This window comes from Mustela nigripes, chromosome 8 (genome assembly GCF_022355385.1).
Source record: "Mustela nigripes isolate SB6536 chromosome 8, MUSNIG.SB6536, whole genome shotgun sequence".
NCBI classification, from domain to species: Eukaryota; Metazoa; Chordata; class Mammalia; order Carnivora; family Mustelidae; genus Mustela; species Mustela nigripes.
Window position 1 is genome coordinate 53,571,488 of NC_081564.1, and position 23,040 is coordinate 53,594,527.

Here is a 23,040-nt window from a genome sequence, read left to right on the forward strand (position 1 = left end):
CTTAGAAGGGAATTTATAGCTGTAAATAACTACATATGAAGAAAAATGGGCTTCAAACAATTGTCTTAACTTTTCAGCTTAAGACTGGAAAAAAAAGGACCAACTGAACTTAATGTAAGCAAAATGAAGGGAATAATAAGTGTGAGAGTAAAAATTAATGAAATAGAGAATAGAAAAATACAGAAAATAAAAGAAGCCAAAGGTCCTCCTTTGAAAATATGAAGCAAAATGACAGGTCTTTAGCGAGTCTCACCAAGAACGGGGAGAACCATAACTAGAATCAGAAATTACAAGTAAAAGGTATACAAATTGGAAAAGAAGAAGTCAAACTCTCTCCCTTCATGATAACTTGATACTTTATGTGGAAAACCCAAGAGACTCCACCCCTAAATTACTAGAACTCATACAGCAATACAGAAATGTGACAGGATACCAAATCAATGCACAGAAATCAGTTGCTTTATTATACACTAACAATGAAACTGTAGAAAGGGAAATTAGAGAATCAATTCCATTTACAATAATACCCAAAACCAAAGGATACCTTGGAATAAACCTAACCAAAGAGGTAAAGGATCCATACTTGAGGAACTATGGAACACTCACGAAAGAAACAGAAGACACAAAAAGATGGAAAAACATTCCATGCTTATGGCTCAGAAGAATAAACATAGTTAAAATGTCTATGCTGCCCAGAGCAATCTATACTTTCAATGCCATCTCAATCAAAATATCATCATCATTTTTCATGGTGCTGGAACAAACAATCCCAAAATTTGTATGGAACAAGAGAAGACCCAAATCACCAAGGAAATGTTGAAAAAGAAAAACAAAGCTGGGGGCATCACGTTGTATTACAAAGCTGTGATCACCAAGACAGCATGGTACTGGCACAAAAACAGACACATAGACCAATGGAACACAGGGGAGAGCCCAAAGATGGACCCTCAACTCTATGGTCAAATAATCTTCAACAAAGCAGCAAAAAATATCCAGTAGAAAAAAAGACAGTCTCTTCAATAAATGGTGCTGGAAAAATTGGACAGCTATATACAGAAGAATGAAACTTGACCATTCTCTTACACCATACACAAAGATAAACTCAAAATGGAAGAAAGACCTCAATGTGAGACAGCAATCCATCAAAATCCTAGAGAAGAACAGAGGTGGTAACCTCTTCGACAGCAGCCACAGAAACTTCTTTTAAGACATATCTCCAGGGGCGCCTGGGTGGCTCAGTGGGTTAAGCTGCTGCCTTCGGCTCAGGTCATGATCTCAGGGTCCTGGGATCGAGTCCCGCATCAGGCTCTCTGCTCAGCGGGGAGCCTGTTTCCCTCTCTCTCTCTCTGCCTGCCTCTCCGTCTATTTGTGATTTCTCTCTGTCAAATAAATAAATAAAATCTTTATAAAAAAAAAAAACAGACATATCTCCAAAGGCAAGGGAAACAAAAGTGAAAATGAACTTTTGGGACATCATCAAGATAAAAAGCTTCCGTACAGCAAAGAAAACAGTCAACAAAGAGGCAACCCATAAAATGGGAGAAGATAGTTGCAAATGACACTACAGACAAAGGGCTGATATCCGAGATCTATAAAAAACTTTTCAAACTCAACGCCCAAAAAATATAATCAAGTCAAAAAACAGACAGAAGACAGGAACAGACACTTCTCCAATGAAGACATACAAATAGTTAACAGACACATGAAAAAATGTTCATCGCCATTATCCATCAAGGAAATTAAAATCAAAACTACATTAAGGTACCACCTTACGCGAGTTAGAATGGCAAAAATTGACAAAACAAGAAGCAACAAATGTTTGAGAGGATGTTGGTGGGAATATAAGGTGGTTCAGCCACTTTGGAACACAGTGTGGAGATTCCTCAAAAATTAAAAATAGAGCTACACTATGACCTGGCAATTGCACCACTGGGTATTTACCCCAAAGATACAGATGTAGAGAAAAGCAGGTCCATATGTACCCTAATGTTCAAAGCAGCAATGTCCATAATAACCAAACTGTGGAAAGAGCTGCGATGCCCTTCAACAGATAAATGGATAAAGAAGATGTGGTCCATAAATACAATGGAGTATTACACAGCCATCAGAAAGGATGAATACCCAACTTCTGCATCAACATGGATGGGACTGGAAGAGATCATGCTGAGTGAAATGTAAGAAGAGACAGCTGTCATATGGTTTCACTTACTTGTGGAATGTAAGGAATAACAGGGAAGACATTAGGAGAAGGTAAGGATAAGTGAATTGGAGGAAACTGGAGGGGGAGACGAATCATGAGAGACTGTGTACATGGTGGGTGGGGGGATGTATGAGCCTGGTTGTGGGTCTTAAGGAAGGCGCGTATGGCAGGGAGCACTGGATGTTATACTTAAACAATGAATCATGGAACACCACATCAAAAACTAATGATGTAACGTATGGTAACTAACATAACATAACATAACAAAAATCAATAAACAAAAACAAAACAAAACAAAAATAGAGAAAAACTGATGGTTACTAAAGGGGAGGTGGATGGAGGGATAGGAGAAATAGATGAAGGGGATTAAGAATATGCATTTCTTGATGAGCATTGAGTAATACATAAAATTATTCTACATCTGAATCACTCTATTGTACATCTGAAAGTAACATGCCACTGTATGTTAAGTCAACTGGAATTAAAATTTAAAAAAAGAAATTACAAAGGGAGCATCACTACCAACCTTATGAAAACAGAAAGGATTATAAAGGAATACTAAGAACTGTGTCAATAAATTAGATGACTAAGTTGAAATAGACACATTTCAACTATATACACAACTACCTAAACTGACTTAAGAAGAAACTGACAATATAAGCAGACCTATAACAAGAGACTGGGTTAGTGATCAAAAACCCCTCAGAAAAACCCAGATACAGATATCACCACTCCTGAATTCTACCAAACGTTTAAAGAATTAATAGCATTACTTTACAACTCCTCCAAACATAGAAAAATATAGAATACTATTTTAAGGAAAACATTCTATCTACAATAGCATCACAGAAGCAAACAGACATAAAAGAAGTACAAAGCTTGTACTATAAATATTACAAGTCATAGTTAAGAAAAATGTTTAAAGACTGATAACAAATGAAAGAACATCTCATATTCAGTCTGTTATTTTCTCAAAATGTTAATCATGGAGTTACCATATGAATGAACTAATAAACCAGCAATTCCACTTCTAGGTATATACCCAAAAGAATCATAACATATATAACACAAACTTGTACATAAAAGTTTATAGCATTTTTCATAGTAACCCCAAAGTGAGAAAAATCCAAGTTCCCATCAATTGAATGGCTAAACAAAACATGGCATAGCCACAGCATGGAACATTATTTGACAATAAAAAAGAATGAAGGATCGATTCATACTGTAATATAGATGAACTTTTAGAAGAGCTTGCTAGAGGCACCTCGGTGGCTCAGTTGGTTAAAGCCTCTGCCTTCGGCTCAGGTCATGATCCCAGGGTCCTGGAATCAAGCCCCGCATTGAGCTCTCTGCTCAGCGGGGAACCTGCTCCCTCCTCTATCTCTGCCTGCCTCTCTGCCTACTTGTGATCTCTGTCTGTCAAATAAATAAATAAAATCTTAAAAAAAAAATAAAAATAAAAGAACTTGCTAAATGGAAAAAACCCAACATAAAAACCATATATTGTATGATTCACCCTTAAACAAAATGTCCAGAATAGGAGTGTCTCTGGAGAGAACTTGATTAGTTCTTACCAGAGGCTCTTGCATAGTTCAGCATTTGCTCCCTTCCACAGTTAGCTTAGTGGTTTACACCGTGTCAGAAGGCCTGTGCTCAAATCCTGGCTCCTCCCTCTATTAAGGAGGGACCTTGGGAAAGTTACTCACTGTCTGAGCCTCACAAAATGGGTTTCAATCATGTTAGGGAAAAAAGAAAGTAGTACCTAAGTATTTTTTTTTTTTTAAGTTGGGGCAAGTTCAATTTTATAAAATTTTTCCATAAAATTGCAAACAGATTTCAGAGGACTGTGTAAGGAATAAATGGAAATTACATGAAGCACCACAAGCATTCAGTAAAGTGATCAGTATTACTATTACTTGATGTTAAATAAGTTACCTTAATAAATAAACAAATGACTATTTAAGTCTAAAAAACAGTTTCTGTCAATTAAATCTACAGTCAATACACTTTTTCCCTAAATGTTTTGATTTGGTAGTTGAGTTCTAAACTACCTATCAGTTCTTATTCCCCATGTCAAATATTTTCAAAGAATTGTTAGTTTACAGCTTTATTGGCTAAAGGAATGCTCAGCTTTTATGTTGTCCCTTTCTGGCATTGAACTTTCTCATTCCTGCTGATTTGCTGTCTAAATACAAATAACACTCGAAAACAACTGAGAGGGCTCATTAGCTTTGGAAAAACTGATTATACACTTGAAAATTTGTTTCTTCTCAAAATAAGAGACTTTCTTTTTTTCTTCCTTCTACTTGAGGCTCCCCTTTTTTTGATTTGGAGGCAACTAATTCAGACTAAAGCCAGTGATCCTGTCCTTAGGGCACTTTTAATTTCAAAGCAGACCAAAGAGCCAGCCCCAGCTTTCCAGAGTCACCCCTGAACACACTCAGAGCATATTTCCAATATTACACAGGTAAGTGATTTTCTAGAGTATATACTCCTTTGACATTAATAAAGCAATTCCTTCCCCAATATATTCAAAGCCCACGAAGGTTATTTCAAATATTCAAATTAAAATTTGTCTTTATTTCTAGGCATTTTTAAGTAGAAAATATCTCACTGATACTACCAATTTAAATACGAAATTAAAGAGTTTTTGTTAGAACGCATTGCTTTTACATCTAGATCTGCTTTGCCTCCTGCTAAAAATTCCAACTTTCACTGACATCAACATAATTATAAATTTGCTTTAAACCACAATGCACAAACAGTCCCAAAATAATAATATGATTACTGGAAATAGTTTAAGGTTTTATGACAGACTTACATGCTGTGGAGTCAAATTATGGTTTCTGAGATCCCTTGGAAAATTTCCTCTGTGTGGGGGCTATGCCAACCACTCATTAAACAGATAAAGTTCATTTGCATCATTTTTCTGTCACTATCAGGAATCCGTAAAGTCAGCTTCATTTATAATTATGTATTTAAATTGTTCAAAGTTAAATTTATAAAACAAAATATAAAAACCAAGTATACTTACAATTCCAGCTTACATTCCTTTCCCCACACATTCTCCCGCATTCCTGCCTCTATGTAAACTTTTTTTAATTATATAAATCCTCCTTTAATGAATATTAACATACTATAGGTACTTTTCAGCATTTGGAATGCATAAAGAGATTTTTTAATCACTTTTTATATCACCATGTTACTATCTTGTTTGGATGCACTTGAGATGAATCAACTAACCTTCAGTTGATAGACATTTTTATTGGTAATCCTTTTTCTTGCATTTATAAATAACACTACAATAAATAGCCTTGTGCATATATGTCTCTTTGTATGTTTGTCCATATGTCTTTAAGATAAATTCCTAACAAGAGATTCCTGAAGAGTTTGCTGGACTGAGTGATAAATGTGTATTTAATTTTTCTAGATACTTCCAAATTCCACCCCAACTTTTTGCATTTCTATAAGCTATGCATGAGACTCCTCATTTCTCCCACAGCCTTGTAAAAAGAGTATTGTGTTAATATTTCAATTGTTGCTTATCTGTATTTCTCTTATTAGGAGTGGGGTTAAGTAACTTTACCCATATTTAAGGGATATTTGCATTGTTTTCTTTGAGAACTATGTATTCATTTACTAGCCTTATTTTTTAATATATAGTTTGGGAATTTCTTTCTTCTTAGAAGAACTTCAGGCATTGGCTTATTAACCTTCTGTAGCGTAGATGGCTAATAATTTTCCCAGTTTATCATTTTTTTTTTTTTGGCTTTGTGTATACTGTTTTTTTTTGTTTTGTTTTGTTTTGTTTTGTTTTGGTCATACAAAAGTGTGTGTGTGAAATGGAGCTTATTTTTACCCCTGGATTTTAAGTAGACTTTACAAAAACTTTCCTACAACCCAGTTGTATGAAATTCACCCACATATTTTATTCCTTTTATATGACACATTTGGAAATCCCTTTGGAATATAAACTCAAGAAATTCCTAAAAGTTTTACCAAGCGTGAGCCCGTCTGAGCTGGCTTCAGCACCGCACTCACGGCAGGTGGAGGCTGGAGAGCCGCGGTTGTTTCTTTGAGTCGTTTCCGTTCGTATGTTCTTAGGTATAATGACTAGTTGCATTTATCAAGTCAGTAAGGTTCCTGCTGCCTCAGATTTTCCAAATTAAAAACCTCTTTGAACGTTGAGAAAATGGGTCATTATTCTTGAGGAATAGTGCATTACAGCTCTGGGGAGGTGAGGCAGAATGTCTAACTATCTGGTTAGAAAAAAATCAGCTATTTCTCCAGCTGAGCTTTTCTGCTTGTAAAAGATCCATTATTCAGCTGCATAATCACACCCCTCCTTTGGGAGACCCCCAACAGAACACGGAGCTATCCCTGCGGGGAGACCAGGGTGACACATGAAACGGCCACGGGTTTCGCCGATGGGCACTTACTCCTGCTCATCCCGCTAAGTTCATATTTTCCTCTCGGATTTAGAAAATCTGCTAGCCCCAAACGGACAGAAAAAGCACGGTAAATAGTAAAGACTCACCACTACTGGACGCGTCATTGAGATTGAGCAGGCCCCCGCCGAGCCCTCGGTAGCTATGGTAACTGTAGGTTCCGTTTCCGTTGATGTACAGCACCTCCTGGGAGCCCGACACCGCCGAGGAGGAGTACGTGGCCTGGGCCGCCTCCGGCTTACACTGCTTGTCGGCCGCCGCGGAGTCATCCTGCAATGACATCAGCATTTCCGTGACGTCTTACGTCACAACGCTAGTCCACCTGCACCTGGGCGCGCTCAGCGTTATGTGATGTCTTACGTCATAGCGCTAGTCCACCTGCACCAGGGCGCGCTCCGCGTTACCTACAAGTCTGCACTAACAGGAAAGAAACATGTATGGTCAACATCATTAAGTCAGCATATAGGCACATTTTCCACAACTTGGCTAAACCAACAAACAAAGGAAAGCAAAGGGACAATGGGAGACAGAGTGGAGGTGAAACAATTTGCACTTTCCAACTGAATTGAAAATGACATGGAGAGAGCTGGTGGGGAGAGCAACCTAGATGTCACAGACAGATGAACAAAGAAAGAAAATACGGTATAGAACGACAGTGGAATATTACTCAGCCGTAACAGAGGAGGGAAATCCTGACCTTCTTGTTTTCTTTTCCCCAAATTTTATTTATTTATTTATTTGACACAGAGAGAAAGAGAGATCACAAGCAGGCAGAGAGAGATGGGAAGGCAGGCTCTCTGCTAAGTGGAGAGCCCGATGTGCGGCTTGAGCCCAGGACCCCAGATCATGATCTGAGCCAAGGGCAAAGGCTTAACCCACTGAGCCACCCAGGTGCCCCAAATCCTGACATTCCACAGCGTGGATGAACCTTGAGGACAGAATGCTAAGCGAAATGAGTCCGTCACAAAAAAAGACAAATTTTGCATGATTGTACTGAAGCAGTCAAACACAGAACAGAAAGTTGGAGGGTGGTGGCAAGGGGCCGGGGGAGGGCGCAGTGGGAGCCAGGGAATCGTTCAATGGGTGTAGTTTCAGTCTTGCAGGAATGGCGGAGGGTGGGGGGGAGGTGATGCTTCTGGGGAGTCTGTGCACAGCAACATGCATATGGTTGACAATATTGTACTGTACACTTGGAAATCATTGGGAGGGTGAATTTTATGTTAAAAAATAGAAAAAAAAACTAGCTGGGCTTAAAAAACACATGAAGAGAAATCACCATTTGTAGAAAAATCTTTTCAAAGCTGACTTTCTTAAAAACTTTTTTTTTTCCAGCCTGTGACTGCCTGCCCTCCACCCCTGCTCCCCTTCCCCCCTCCCTCTTTATTTCGTGATTATAGCAAAACTGATTGTAGCAAAACTGATTGCAAAACAGCCTAAAAAAACCTGAATAAACCAGAGCCTTTACACTTGTGTTTCCTTTCTTAAGCTATTCTAGTGTCTGCAAACTGTGAATCAAAACTTCTTACCATGTCAAGTCATAAAGGACAATGAAATTAAAATCTGTAATAAATTGTATGTATTTTCACTAGTAAAACAGGTTGACTTGCTCTTCAGCTGTGAGTTTATAAAGTCTAAAATATATACAGTGTATATGACTTTACTTGCCCACTGCATTCTTCATATTTTCTTTTTTCTTTTTAAATAAGAAAGAATTATAAACAGATCCATAGTGAATACCTAGGAGTATTTTTGTCATAATCAGAAGTATTTCACAACTTTTAAACAGATCCATAGTGAATGCCTAGGAGTGTTTTTGTCATAATCAGAAGTATTTTACAACTTTTAGAGTACATGTTTAGAGAAATAGAGTAACTTAAAAATACATTTTTTAAAAGATTTTATTTATTTATTTGAGAAAGAATGGGTGAGAGAGAGCATGAGAGAGGAGAAGGTCAGAGGGAGAAGCAGACTCCCCAAGGAGCTGGGAGCCCGAGGCGGGACAAGATCCCAGAAGTCAGGGATCCTGACCTGAGCCGAAGGCAGTCGCTCAACCAACTGAGCAACCCAGGCACCCCAAATACATTTTTAAAAGGCACCAAGTACTAGAAAAAGAGGACACATGGAATAAATAAAAATAAAATAAATAAATAAAAAATAAAAATAGAATAAAAAAGCATCACCACAGCTATCAGAATTGCGAAATTATGGTTTTGTTCTTTTTTTAAATCGTTTTATCTCTGATCTATTCAACTCTGACCATTACACTTAGACATATAATCTGTGAGCATTTCATCCTTTCATTTCTAGGTAAGAAAGATTTCATAATAAATGGGAAAAAATCCTCTGTGTAAACTGAACTAAAAATAAGAATTTGCCCAGCATTACCTTTAAAAACAAAAAACAAATGCAAACTGACTGAAACTGGTATATGAACTGGAATATCTCATTGTAATTCTCTCTTGTCATTTAAACCCTGGTAATCCCTGAATCCCTGGGGGGGGGGGCGAATTACTTCAGAATAACACTTTCCTGGAGAAACTTCACTAAAGAAGAGACCGAGGTAGAATCCAATTTTTAATTTTTGTATCACTGCTCTACTATTTAGACTAGGAAGTCACAAAGTTCCAGGCTTTTTTTTTTTTTTTTTTAATTAGAAAGTTACTTTTTGCTAGTTGAAAGTACCCAAAGACAGTGGGTTTTAGAATGGAGATATTGGGCCTTCACCATATTTAGCCCTCAAAGTAGGGACTTATCCTAGAAACATGCCAATAGAGGTAGGTTTTTTTTTCCTGGTACTACGATATAATATAATATTACGGATAGCATGGGAGGTTATTTTTTTCAAAGATTTTATTTATTTACTTGAGAAAGAGAGTGAGCAAGCATGAGCTGGGGGGTAGGGGGAGGTGGGGAACAGAGGGAGAGAGAGAAGTAGACTCCCCACTGAGCAGGGAGCCTGAACTCTGGGATCATGACCTGAGCTGAAGGCAAATGCTTAACTGACTAAGCCACCCCAGCACCTCAGATAGTATGAGTCTAAATAATCTAAGATATTGGAGAGGATATTTCCAGGAGTCTTTTGTTACTGCAAGTATGTGCCATAATAAGTAGGTCTGAGGTAAATAATTATACTAATTATAGTGCTACTGTGAACAAGAATTGTTAATAAAGCAATATTAATGGTACAGGAGCATAGCAACTATTACAATCTTAGAAACTGTAACCAACAGCCTATTAAATGACGTGTTACAATGACAGATTAAGTGGAAAATGGTCAAATCAATGATGACAGCACCTCATGCAGTGTCCAAAAGTCTTTTATAAAAGTGCAGTGAAATGGTCTCCCATCTAGAAGTGCCAATCTCCTCCCTTCCTGGAGACAGAGGTTATCATTTATATACACACACACACACACACATACACACACATATACACACACACACACATATACATATATATACACACAAACATATACATATATGTACACACATATATACATGAATATGAATTATATACTATATTTATACACACACACACACACACACACAATCCTCCATAGCAGAACAAAGACATGTCTTACATAATCATTCAATTTAAACTTATTAAATTAGGAAGGCTTATCAGAAAATTGATAGGTGAATCCATGATGTTTACCATGGATTATTTTTTATGTTAATGACTTCTATTTTCTCTAAAGAAATAGATTTCAAACTACATTCATGGAACTATAAGGTCTCTTGGGGGAAATGTCTTAGAGTCTTCCTGAGATTATGGGACAAGGAAATATGGATACCCTGTCCTGCCATGTTCTACCTCTTTACGCAGACTAGTGGACCTTCTTTGCCTTAGTCTAATTCATAAAATCACTCCATCTAAAGTGCATTTTTATAATAAAACCACTGAGCTATGAAGTATTCTTTCTGTAAGGACATGTAGCCACTGAAATTCTGAAAGAAGGCAGAATATTCAATAATTCAAAGCAAATTTAAGGACCTCGGGAAGGGGCTGGCCTCAAACAATTCCACTGCTAGCCTAACTTCTCAGATTCCTTGATTGAAAATAATTTAGGCAACGTGATAAAATTTGAATTTCTAGTTTGGCAAAATGGGTGGCTCTTCTGAACATCCCAGTCTATTTTTCTGTGTTTGGAAAATGAAAATAAGATACACTCACAGGAGAGGAGTTTCTTAATGATGAATAAAAAGAGAGAAGGCATTGTCCCCACAATATTTGCTTACTGATTCTTTGTATGCTAGAATTAATTTGTATTACTAAACATGCTATTTTTAAAATTTGCCTTAGTCTTTCATTATTAACTGTTATTCCAAACCACAGTAACTGCATGGAACAGGCAGATAATTAATTCCATTAATAATCAAAACAGGCCTTGTAGGGAGTCATTTATGTTCAAACACAGATTTGCATTATTAATGTTCTTGGCAGTCCACTATATATTGAGAAAGAAAACATATGAAGTCCCAATAAAATCTGGTCTGTAGTATTTTGGGGACAAAACTTTAATATAAGTTAATTCATGTTATTCTTTTGAATGATCACTGTTATTGGTTTCGAAGAGGCATAGATTTTAATGATATAAAAAATAAATATTCCCTAGAGTTACATTTTATCTCTGTAAGCAACTTTTAATAATCATTATTTCCCAAACTTCTCAAGGCTGACAGCATGCCCCCTGGGTTGCTATAAAGTTTATTTTTAAAAGAAGATAATATTAATAGAATACAAAACTGCATAGCTAGGCAATGAAATAAATTTTACTCATCAACAATCATACAAAATCCTATCCTGGCTTTTATGAGACATAGTCCAAATTTTCTTTAAAAAATTCCATAAAAATAAGATCACATCAGCAATTTAATGACCACCAGCTGTGCACTAGATAATGCACTGTTGTTTTGATTCAGATTTCTTTGATTAAAAATATACAACAAATTAAAGAAATACTCACAGTTACTTCTGTAGGTAGGCTCTGGCCTTATCAATAAATATAGCCTTGATGTATATAAATAGGCATTTAATATTTAGTTTGTAATATATACTACAGAGTACTCTAGTAATATTTAGACTTGTAATAGGATGTGTGATTACTTATGGATGGAGGGCAAGATTAAGAATCATTTTAAAGAGTAGACATTGTCACAGTCTTTGAGTAGACTGGTTTGTATACTCTTGTATCTTAACCTCAAAAACTGGACAGGGTTGAACTTGAATTTGCAGAACCTGATCTGGTACTTGGGCCATATACATTGAATTCCTAAGTGCAGATGCCTAAGGAATCCTTAACTCAAGAGCCTTAGACACTTTCTCTATAAAAATGAAATTTGATTGATTCCACTCAAATTTTTGACAATAGAGTTCAAAAAAATTTTTGCATGGAGAATGTTTCATTGGCTTTATTATATCTCCCAAGAATTACTCTTTTTCTTAGACTATAGCTTCTGCCATCTATTAAGTATACTTTGTGCTTTCATAAAGTTTTCTCTATAATTAGAAAACTCCAATAAAATTTACTGCTATATTCAGTAATCCAGATACCTTCATCCTCTTTGTCTTTTACCTTACACTGTTAGAGCAACTGGAGTTTGCAAGGCAATGTTGCATCAACAGTGAGTTAAATTTTTAGCTTAGCATCGAGGTGGTCAGGGAACTAGTGATTCACCTTTTGCACAGACCTCAAAAAAGCTTCTCACTGTGAAATAGCAAACACAGGGATAATTTAGGTGTAAGTTTGCTGAGCTTTCTAGACAACTGTTACAAGATGTCTCCTATCTTTACATGTTCTCTGCAGTCTATATGACAGAAGCATTTTTACTTAAGTGACTGCTCTAAATGTCTCCTTTGCTTTATTAGTACAGATGGGGTGAGGGAGTACAATTTATTTCACATGTAAACTACTGGAAAAGATGCCTACTTTCTAAAAGCTTCTCTTCTTCCACTTGATAGCAAGTGTTCTAGAACTAAGTACATTGCTGAGAGTTTCCATGGAAATTCATAAAAGATCTGAGAGAACCGGAACTTCCATTTAAACTGCTTTACTGCTGAGAACAAAACAAAACAGTGTGCACTTAAAGTAAATGCACTCATCACTTGAGATGATGAGAAGTGATTGATGATGCTGTCAACACTCTCTCTCACACACACACACACCCACACAGAGTAATATTCAGGAAGTCCTGTCAATTTCTTTCAGTTAGGAACATCCATATTGTCTCCTCCCTTGTTGGCCATACAAATAATTAAGATAGTCAACCCAGAAGACGATTTTATGCAAAGATGACCCCAAATCCACTAATATAATAAGGAAAACATCTCTTGATCAAATACAAGTCACCTAGTGATAAGTGAAATAACAGAGAAGCTAGATTGTGTTTCTGACTTGAGAAACTGAAACCACGAGATAGCCGTTACCTAGATGTCTGTCAAACTCTCTGAAGAATAGATTATTACATTAACTCCCTTGTAACATAATTTTATACACACTCCCATGATTCTGTAAACAATAAAGATTTGAGAACTACTGGCTTAAATAAAACTACAAAGTAAATACAGTCCCTGGCCTGGTAAGTATAGATACACGGCTGGCAAGAAGTAACCAAGTATATTGCAAAGTCAGATCCTCTAAAATCCTTCCTGATGGCCTTAAAGGTTTATTATCAAAAATGAAAGTACAGACTTAGCATTTAAAAATATCAACATTAAGGGAAACACGCTATTTACTTATTGACCAAAAAAAAAAAAAATTGAATTTAAAAAAATAAATGTAATTTTCTACAGGTTTCTAACACTCAATTTTGAGTTCCTTTGTTAATAGGACCAAAATGAAAATTTAGGGGCAACATCCCTTTGAGGCTCTAAAATTGGATGGCAGTTATAAACTTTTTAGTTAGTGATTTTATATGATATTGTAGTATTCTTGACCTCAGAAAAAATCAATTTTAACAAACCAATACCAAATTGGTATCTTAAACATTAAATTTTAATGCATTTTTGAGATAAAAACTATTTTTTCTTAATCACAATATTTTTGCCTTTCCTGAGGTTTTTGTTGTTGTTGTTTTAATATTTTTTAAATCTAGGGGCATCTGGGTGGATCAGTTGGTTAAGCAGCTGGCTCCAGCTCAGGTCATGATCTCAGGGTCCTGGGATCCAGCCCCACTTTGGGCTTCCTGCTCAACAGGGACTCTGCCTCCCCCTCTCTTTTGTCCCCTTTCCCCACAAATGGGATCTCTCACTCTCTCAAGTAAATAAAATCTTTCCCAAAAAATAAATAAAATTTTACATTTGCAGCAATTCAAAACATCTTTAAAACCATACCTTTATTTGCAATTTGGGCTCTATTGAGTAAAAAAAAAAAAAAAAAAAAAGGAACTTTCTTAGATTATTTTTTTCTTCGTCCCCTTTTACATAATATTCTGTTTGTGTAAGACAGTTGGAATGTTCTTCCTGGGGATTCCATGACAGGCCTAGTGTTAGATATTACCTATATAACTGTCACCTTCAAATTCTTACTCCTAATATCAACCTTCCCTCTGAGGCTCATGTCTGAGTAACAGGAAATTCAGGTATGTCATTTAATATTTTGAAATTAAATTTATGTTTTCTTTCTTCCAGATACTTCTTGCAAAAATTTTTAATTAAAACAAACAAACAAACAATAGCTGTTCTATCATCAATATATCTTGTTCTGTTTAATGTATTACACCAAGAATTTTTCTTCTCCTATACTGGACTTCTCTCAGTCAAACAACACATATGTCCTCTCAGCATCATCTCGGCAATGATCCTCAATGGCATACATCTGTGAAGCCCCCACTGAGAATACATAATTCAAAGCCCCATAATCTCTCCTTTGGGCTAATGTGATAACCCTCTGGCCACATTACATCACATAATATGAAACCCTCTGTTTCTCCCTTCAAATCTTGTCCACATCTTCTGAAGCCTATATATATTTTTAAATTTAATTTAATTAACATATAATGTGTGATTTGTTTCGGGGTACATGTCTGTGATTCATCAGTCTTACAGAACTCCCAACGCTCACCACAACACATACCCTCCCCAATGTCCATTATCCAACCATCCCATTCCCCCAACTCCCTCTCAGCTCCAGCAGTCCTCTGTTTGATTCCTGAGATTAAGAGTCTCATGGTTTTGTCTCCTTCTCTGGTTTTATCTTGTTTCATTTTTTCCTCTCTTCCCTACTATTCTCTGCCTTGTTTCCTAAATTCCGCATATCAGTGCAATCACATAATTGTCTTTCTCAAATTGACTTATTTTGCTTAGCATAATACCTATCTTTTGAAATCATTATCATGTTGCTTTCTCTTTGAAAACGTTGAGATTTCTTTTTTCTTGGAGGATAAAACTTAAAAGTTCCTGGCTTCCAAAGCTCTTCAGAGTTGGAGAATAATCTTGGCAGTCACATTTTCTGTCACTTCCTCTTATAACACTCTATCCTCTGGTCATAACTTACACTGGAAAAAAAAAAATCTTAGCAGTGTAGTATTCTGGGCCATCTAAATGTCCCCAAAGGGCATCAATATATAGAAAATTTCTCCTTTTTTTTTTTTATCAAAAAAATCAGCTCCTGGTTTCATTGATCTGTTCTATGGTTCAGTTTCTATATCATTTATTTCTGCTCTAAAATTTATTATTTACTTCTGTTGGTTTTAGATTTTGTTTGTATATGTTTTATCTGATGATGGTTTGTCATTTAAGTTTTAATCTTTTTTCCAACATTTTAACATATGTATCTAATGTTGAATAACAAATTAAATTTTTTTCTTAAAGGATTTTTTAAAGTTTCTTAAAAGTTTTTAGTTTTTCTTTTTTTTTTTTTTTTTTTACTTTTGTGTGAAATCAAAAAGTGTTATATAAATAAAGCAAGTTTAGATATGGCTTTCATCAAACTAAGAACTAAAAAAGATCTTCCTTTTTCACACCCTTACTAACCTAAATTCCAGGATAACAAAATATTTTTTTCTCCCTAAATCTCTAATACATCTGCCAGCCACCCTTAAACAAAAGAAACAAGTCTTATTTATCTAAAATTCTTGTACTTATCCAATATACAATTATGTTTGTGGAAAAAATGCAAGAAAAGCAAATAGAGACTAAAAGATATTATAGGAGAGAGAACAAAGACCTCAACTGTGTGCAAATGGGTTGTTCAATTCTCAGATTGTTATAGACAGAAAGACCTTGAACTAAATACTCTACAGAAGATGGGAAGTCCAAAAAGAATGTCAAGACAATTATAGACTAACAATTAGAAATTTCCCTCAAGGTAAGAACCTACACATGATAGCTATGTTAGAATCTTTAGCTATAAAAATATTACAGCTATAGTAATTCAGAATAAATATTATAGTTGCAAATAAATATATTATATATATAAATAAAATTAATAGTTATATTATAGAACAAATAAATATTATATTAACCATTAGCTACTGTATAGGAATCCCATTAACATGATGATGTCAGAAGAGTGAGGTTAACTTTGTGCAACAGCCATCTAGAGTATAATGTTGGACAGCCTGAAGAGGTGCACTGTTCTACCTACAGTGTAATAAAGTCTGGGATACACAAAGTTATTGGCAGTTATCAATTCTAGCCTGATACTTATTTTATTTTGTCCACATAGAACATCTATTTATTACTGGCTAATGCTAAAATAAACTAAGAGATATTAATGCTGTTGTGACTAACATTTTAGTTCAAATCACATACAAAACACATGCTACTTTAAAAGATACATGAAGAGTAACGAACTTTCTTTTCATTCTTTTTCATTTCATTTCAGGAAAACACACAGATTTCCTCAAGTACAAGATTAAGCTACAATTTATGTTAAAACTGTGATTAAATTCCTTGTCACAAACAGCTACGTAAGCATAGAGCAACAAAACTCAGGCTGAGTACTTTAAAAGAAAGTCCTCAAATACTATGCATTTATCCCTGATGGCAGTCACCCCAAATCTTCTCAGTATGATCCTGGGAGTTTTCATAACTGGCTTAAAAAAATTAGGCTCAACTGGAAAACAGAGATTTGAAAATACAATTAAAGTTGGGGGGGGGGTTACTGGCCACAGAACACAATTTTCATCTTTTCACATTTCTTTCTGAGCAAAGAGAGAAACTTGACTAATGATGCTATTTCAACACTGATGTTGGGAGGTAATCACAGATGATTTCAAAATTAGAAACAGGTGTGTCAGCATGGTTGAATGAGCAAAATGAAGAACAATCCCTTCCTAATGTCACTCTACATAATAGATTCCTTAATGGCTACTTTTGATGAACATTATGTTCAATCATATAGTAAACATAATTCCATCTGAATTGTGTATCTTGAAGGAGCCATATAATTGAGATCTTAATTCCTACACATTGGAATAAAAGCTTACAGGTTATTATAATTTAATATAATCTGGGTGTAAAAATTACAATTCCATTTTGGTATTTCAAGTATATCAATTATGAAATAGTCAAGCTAAAGTAATTAGAAAAGCCATCAAAATGGTGATGCTGGAGTCACTGAGTCATAATGCTTTTATAATAATGTGAAATTAACTTTTAAAAGGAACATGCATGAGACAACATGAAATGAACTGAAAATAATCTAGTGATGAATTTAATACACATTGTTTAAGCCTGACTATATATGGGTATATATATATACATAAATACAATGTTTTTTGTTAATATTCCTCTCCTGAATAGTACTGTTTCTGTTACTTATAACTCAGTTATGTAAAGTGTTCTGATCTACCATGTTGGCTGTAGGGTAGGGTATATAGTAAGAAAAGAAATAGCGCCATTAGTGTATTTCCTCATACATCACATATAAAATATACAGTCTTATTTCCATCTATGATGAAAAGCTAATTTGTTGTTCAAGAAGTCACTAATTTTTAGGAGTTCTCTACCTTCTCAAAAATATACACAAGTAACCCCATTAATGTTCTTGAACACTGCATGTATTTGAAGTAGTGGTATTATCTTCCTTAAGATGCTGGATTATGTTATCCTACTCCATAATAAATCTTGGTAAAAATAATATAGTTCTACATGCAAAGCTTCTCTTTGTGTCTGCTACTTTCTATGTTGAATTTTCCTGCAAGATCTCAACTGTGTTTATGACTCATCTATCCCTACTCCACCAAAGACCTCTAAATCTCAATCTGTAATTAAGACCTTTCCCCGAGTCCATATTTTCAACCACCTACTGGACATAAATACCTGTGTACCCCACAGGTGCTTCCCAATCAGTATGTCAAAACTATATACTTTCTTCTCATACTCTCCCTTCTGTAGCCATAATTTGCTCTGCCTCCTGAAGTCCTGACTTCTATGAATGACCCCTCCCTCCAGTCTCCTGAGCTAGAGACCAAGGCCATATTGAACAAGCCTGTTTTTGATGACCTCATATGTACAAAACAGGACAAAATCTTACATTATTCTTTAAACAATGTTCTATTGAATATCCTATTTACTGGGCTACACATCCAGCTAGGTGATGGGGTGACATCAGATAAAATAGATTAGATCTCTGCCCTCATGGGGACCTACCGAGGTATGGGAGGAGGAGAAACTAGGCAAGAGGAAGACATGAAGGCTGTAAGATATGTCTAGACAGTGTTAACCTAACATTAAAAATTAAAGAAAATAGAGTAATGTAAAAAAAAAAATTGGAGATGGGTGCCCAAGATGGAAGGCCTTTCTGAGAAAAGTATATAAGCCAATAAGCTAAAAATGATAATTTTTTTAAAAAAGAGGTGGTCATATGAACATACTGGGGAAGTGTGTGTGTGACCGTTGCATAGAAATCTGTCCTGCACTGGATACAAAACATCCTTCATCCTCAAAGATCTCTACGATTCCTCAGATTTTGTTACATCATGTCACATTAAGTATTCACATAGCTTAGACTAGAACTTGCTTTACAACAAAACATTTAAACACACATTTTTCTACTGAACTGAATATTCTCATTCCCCCATCCCCTTCAGAAGTGCTAAGAGAGCTCCCTGAGAGTAGAATCACTATGAAGTTAGCTCCCTTGCTCTCTGGTCACTGAATTCAGTCAAGGGGAAGCCCGGGAAGGATTCAGAGGTGGAGAGATGGGAGTGTGGGCGGTTTTTAACCGCCCAGGCAGCCTCTCCTGCCCTGCTATGCTCTGGTGCAGCTTTGTTGTCCTCCCCTCCCTTGAACCTGGATCCTACCAACCAGTTCCTCCTTCAAGGCTTGGGTTTCGCTCAGGTTCTAACAGTTCCCTTCCAGTTGCTCCTCCAGGCTTCTCCCCTTGCTAGTCTTGCTTCCCCTCCTCCTCTGCATTTCCTTAGGCCACCCCACACCTATGTAAACAGTCCCATTGTTAAACAGTCCTCAATACACTGCCGCATCTGCTCTACCTGCCCTGCTGCCTCCCAGAACGACACAGTGTTCATTACTGAACTAACCAGGGAAAGTAAATATTCTTTCTTATCTAAATTTATATTCCCTTGGTATTAAAATGTGTTTTTCTTTCCTGTTGTTTGTATTCCAAGCCACTGTTTCTAACTGGCTAGTATTCTCAGCCACTAACAGTAATTTTCCCCAGATTCTCACATACGTAGACAAAACCCCTTGGAACTTCTTCCATATCATCAAATCCATCCATTGTCCCATCAGTTGTGTATTCCTCCTGGACATTCCTCTCCTGGAACTCTACCTCCTTCTAATCTGCAAAGATTCTTCTCCAAGGCCTCCGTCATAGCGTCACTCCAGATACTCTCCTAGCCTCCACTCCCGTTTCTACTTCGGGTCTCCTCTTCTTGGATTCAGTGACTGCTTCCTTGGTTTATGTTCTTGTTTCTTTCTTTTTTTTTTTTTTTTTAAAGATTTTTTATTTATTTATTTGACAGAGAGAAATCACAAGTAGATGGAGAGGCAGGCATAGAGAGAGGGAAGCAGGCTCCCTGCCGAGCAGAGAGCCCGATGCGGGACTCGATCCCAGGACCCTGAGATCATGACCTGAGCCGAAGGCAGCGGCTTAAACCACTGAGCCACCCAGGCGCCCTATGTTCTTGTTTCAGTGGAAAATATTTTCCAGTAACTTTCTGAGAAAGATTATTAGAAGATATATACCAGAAAATGATCTTAAACTACTTTTACCCTTATATTTGATAATTTTGCTGGATATAGAATTGTCTTTAGAATTTTCTAGGTTTTTACTCCCATGTATTTTAGTGTGGAGGACAGTTTTTGTTCAGTGATGTCGTTTGGCTTTCTAACTTTTTATGTGACTTATTTTTTTTTTCCTTCCATGAGTATTTAAGATTTTCTTTCCATCTTGTGTGTTCTGAAAATTTCATGGTAATATGACTAACTCAGATCTTTGTTTGCATTTACTGTCCTGACAACTTTATGGGCATTCAATCTGGCAGTGCACGTTATTTAGTTCTGAAAGTTTTGTTGTTTTTTATAATTTCTTCATATTTTCTCTTTCTCTTGACTCTAATTAGCCAGATGTTGATCCTCCTAGATTGATCCTCCTTTTTAAAAAACTTTCTCTTTAATTTTCCATTCTGTGTCTAATTTTTAAAGTTTCTGCATAATTTCCCAAATGATCTTCCAATCCTTAAAACAATTTTGACTATATTTTTTTATATTCCAAGAGTTGGATTTTGTTTATTGTTCTTTTCCATGGATTCATTTCTTATTTCAAGGAAAAACCTTTTTTAAAAATCTGAGAATGTGGATTATGTTTTGCCTCAAAATTTCCTTCTGTTCTTTGCTTTGCTTCTGAAATCTGGAGTGCTAGGATTCACAGCTCTCTTCCTCTCTGGATCCTCAATTTCTAAAGAAGATTTCCCATTTTCTGAATGGAAGAAATTCTTAGGCTATCTCCATTCTTGGAACTAAAATGTGAAAAGGTCTTTAGTAGAGATATAGAGATTTCAGCTTGAAAAATTTATTCTGCCCATTTTCAGAATATGGTTCCTGATATTATACCTGACTTGACAGGGCTTAGAGCTTTTTGCCTTTATTTCTCTGCAGGATAAGCGTCTCATCTCCTTCTTGGGGGGTCAGAGGAAGAGATCCTGTGGTAACACAGTATTGGGGAGGGGACCAAGGGTCTAATAACTTTTCAGATCTACTGAGCCAATTCTTCTGTTTTCATGTTCACGCTTCTCCACTTTCTGGAATACCTGGTGCTCTTAGTTCTCAGACTTTCATGGTCTAAATGGACTGAATGGTTTCTTACTGGTATCTCCCTACTATCATTTGCATGTCAGATTTCCATTTTCCTTTCCTGAATCCTCCCCATTCTGTATCCTCTCGCAGGACTAACCTCTTTACATTCACTTACAATTATTTTAGTGGGGTTTTGGAAGGAAGCAGAGATAAAGACAAGGATTTACTTTGCCATGTCAAAAGACATGTAGAATTTCAAACTTTATATACCTAACATGACAGGTAAGAAAACTTCAGGATGTAATGCAATATGTTTAGGATTAGGATCTTTTAGTCTCAGATTCTTGTCATTTGGAATGGTTTGAATACATCAGATGGCAAACCAACTTAAAGGGTTTTTTTTGATAGAAAAGGAAAATTTTAGGGGTGCCTGGGTGGTTCAGTGGGTTAAGCCTCTGCCTTTGGCTCAGGTCATGATCTGAGTGTCCTGGGATGGAGCCCCACATCTGGTTCTCTGCTCAGCAGGGAGCCTGCTTCCCCCTCTCTCTCTGCCTGCCTCTCCACCTACTTGTGATCTCTGTCAAATAAATAAATAAAATCTTTAAAAAAAAAAAGGAATGGAAATTTTTAAACATGTGAATAAAAAGATCACACTGCTGCTATCATAAGGGCAATATAAGTCATTGAAGTTGACAAATTATTTTGAAACTGGTTAAAAAGTGGTAAGAAACAACTCATGCTAAACTTACCTTATTTTCTTTGTGGAAAAAACGAAATTTAAAAATGCAGATCATGGTGATTTTCTAGACGCAGAACAAAGCACATGATGAAATAAAGCAGGGTGTGCTGAAAGAAAGCAGCATGAGGATGGTTTACATCTAACAGAATGACCACATCCAAAGACGGGTGGATGGATTAGAGAAGCTAGAAGAGAGGTATTTAGAAGGCATGTCACAGAGTTGTGCTCTAAGCCTGTGCCATTCAGCATGTAAACTGAGACACGTCGGTGTATTGATAGGATACTGAACAGCTTGGGTGATAACAAGAAACAGGATGCAGGATGGGAAGAAGGAGGGCAAAGAGTAACAATATGCAAAGTCAACAGCAACAGGATTTGAACAACTTCATTACAGGCTGATATTTTATACAACGCACTCAATAGGGCTGAAAGTAGAGCCTTAAACTTAAATCCAAAATATTATCTACCCACACAAAGTGGGGAGGAAATTTTGTAATATTAGCATCTCTGAAACGATGTACAGTTATAAGTACCTTCAATCATTTGTGAAAATATTTAATGAGCACACCCAGTGGGCAAGACACGGCAGTTGTAATGAGTGATTACAGAATGAATGCCTGTTTCCCATGAACTCACACAGGAGCATGGGAAATAATACTTCAGAATTATTGATTAGAATTGACTGAAGTATAACAAAAGAGGACAAATGAGATTAAAATACATATGATAGGGAAACTAATGTATAGACAAATTAGACAAAAATTATCTGCTATCTTAAGTTGCATTGATAAAACTCTATAAATCCTAGAATGTTGAACTGTCCGCATTTAATTATTCATTGAATAATTAATGACACTAAAGAGAGAGAGAGAGAAGGAGAGCTAAATATATTACCAGATAATACTTAGCATTGACTACATGCCAGGAACTGTGTTAATTGTCATATTATCTTAATCCACAGGACATCCCAATGAATTATATATTATTAAACTCTCATTTTACATATTGGAATAACAGAGGGACAAAGGTTTCTAGGTTACTTATCCAAGTTCACACAGCTGTTAGTATTGAAACTGAGGTCTAAACCTTGGCACTCCTGATGCTAGAGTTTGTGGGCTTACCCAACATGCTATGTGGAGCAGGTCAGAGCCTCCTGAGGGTCACAGATAACCTAAACCTGTCCAGGCAAAAGCAGCCAGGTTGCTGGAAGATCTCAAAACTTTAGAACAAAGTTAAAGGAACTGGGGATGTTTCACTAGAGGAGACAAAGAGTAATATTCATTTGTTCATTTACAGGGAATGATCTGTATCAGGCTTAAGCTGTCAAATACTGCTGGGAGCTCTTTCACAGCTGGCGGAAAAGTGGTGTCCAAAGCAGATCTTAACTCAGTGTAGCGCAGTATAAGTTAATGTTGTCAGGCAATTAAGACACAAAAGGCAAAAAAGAAACA

At 36.3% G+C, this 23,040-nt stretch overlaps 1 protein-coding gene across 10 annotated transcripts in view; it reads right to left on the bottom strand.

Annotated features, from left to right (window-relative positions):
• Positions 1–23,040, bottom strand: part of NOL4 (nucleolar protein 4) — a 406,246-nt gene that overhangs the window by 49,548 nt on the left and 333,658 nt on the right. For all 10 annotated transcript variants that reach the window (XM_059409422.1, XM_059409421.1, XM_059409431.1 and 7 more), the window contains one exon: positions 6,738–6,918. In XM_059409422.1, the coding sequence (XP_059265405.1) occupies positions 6,738–6,918 (181 nt within the window). The remainder of the gene's footprint in view (positions 1–6,737; positions 6,919–23,040) is intronic.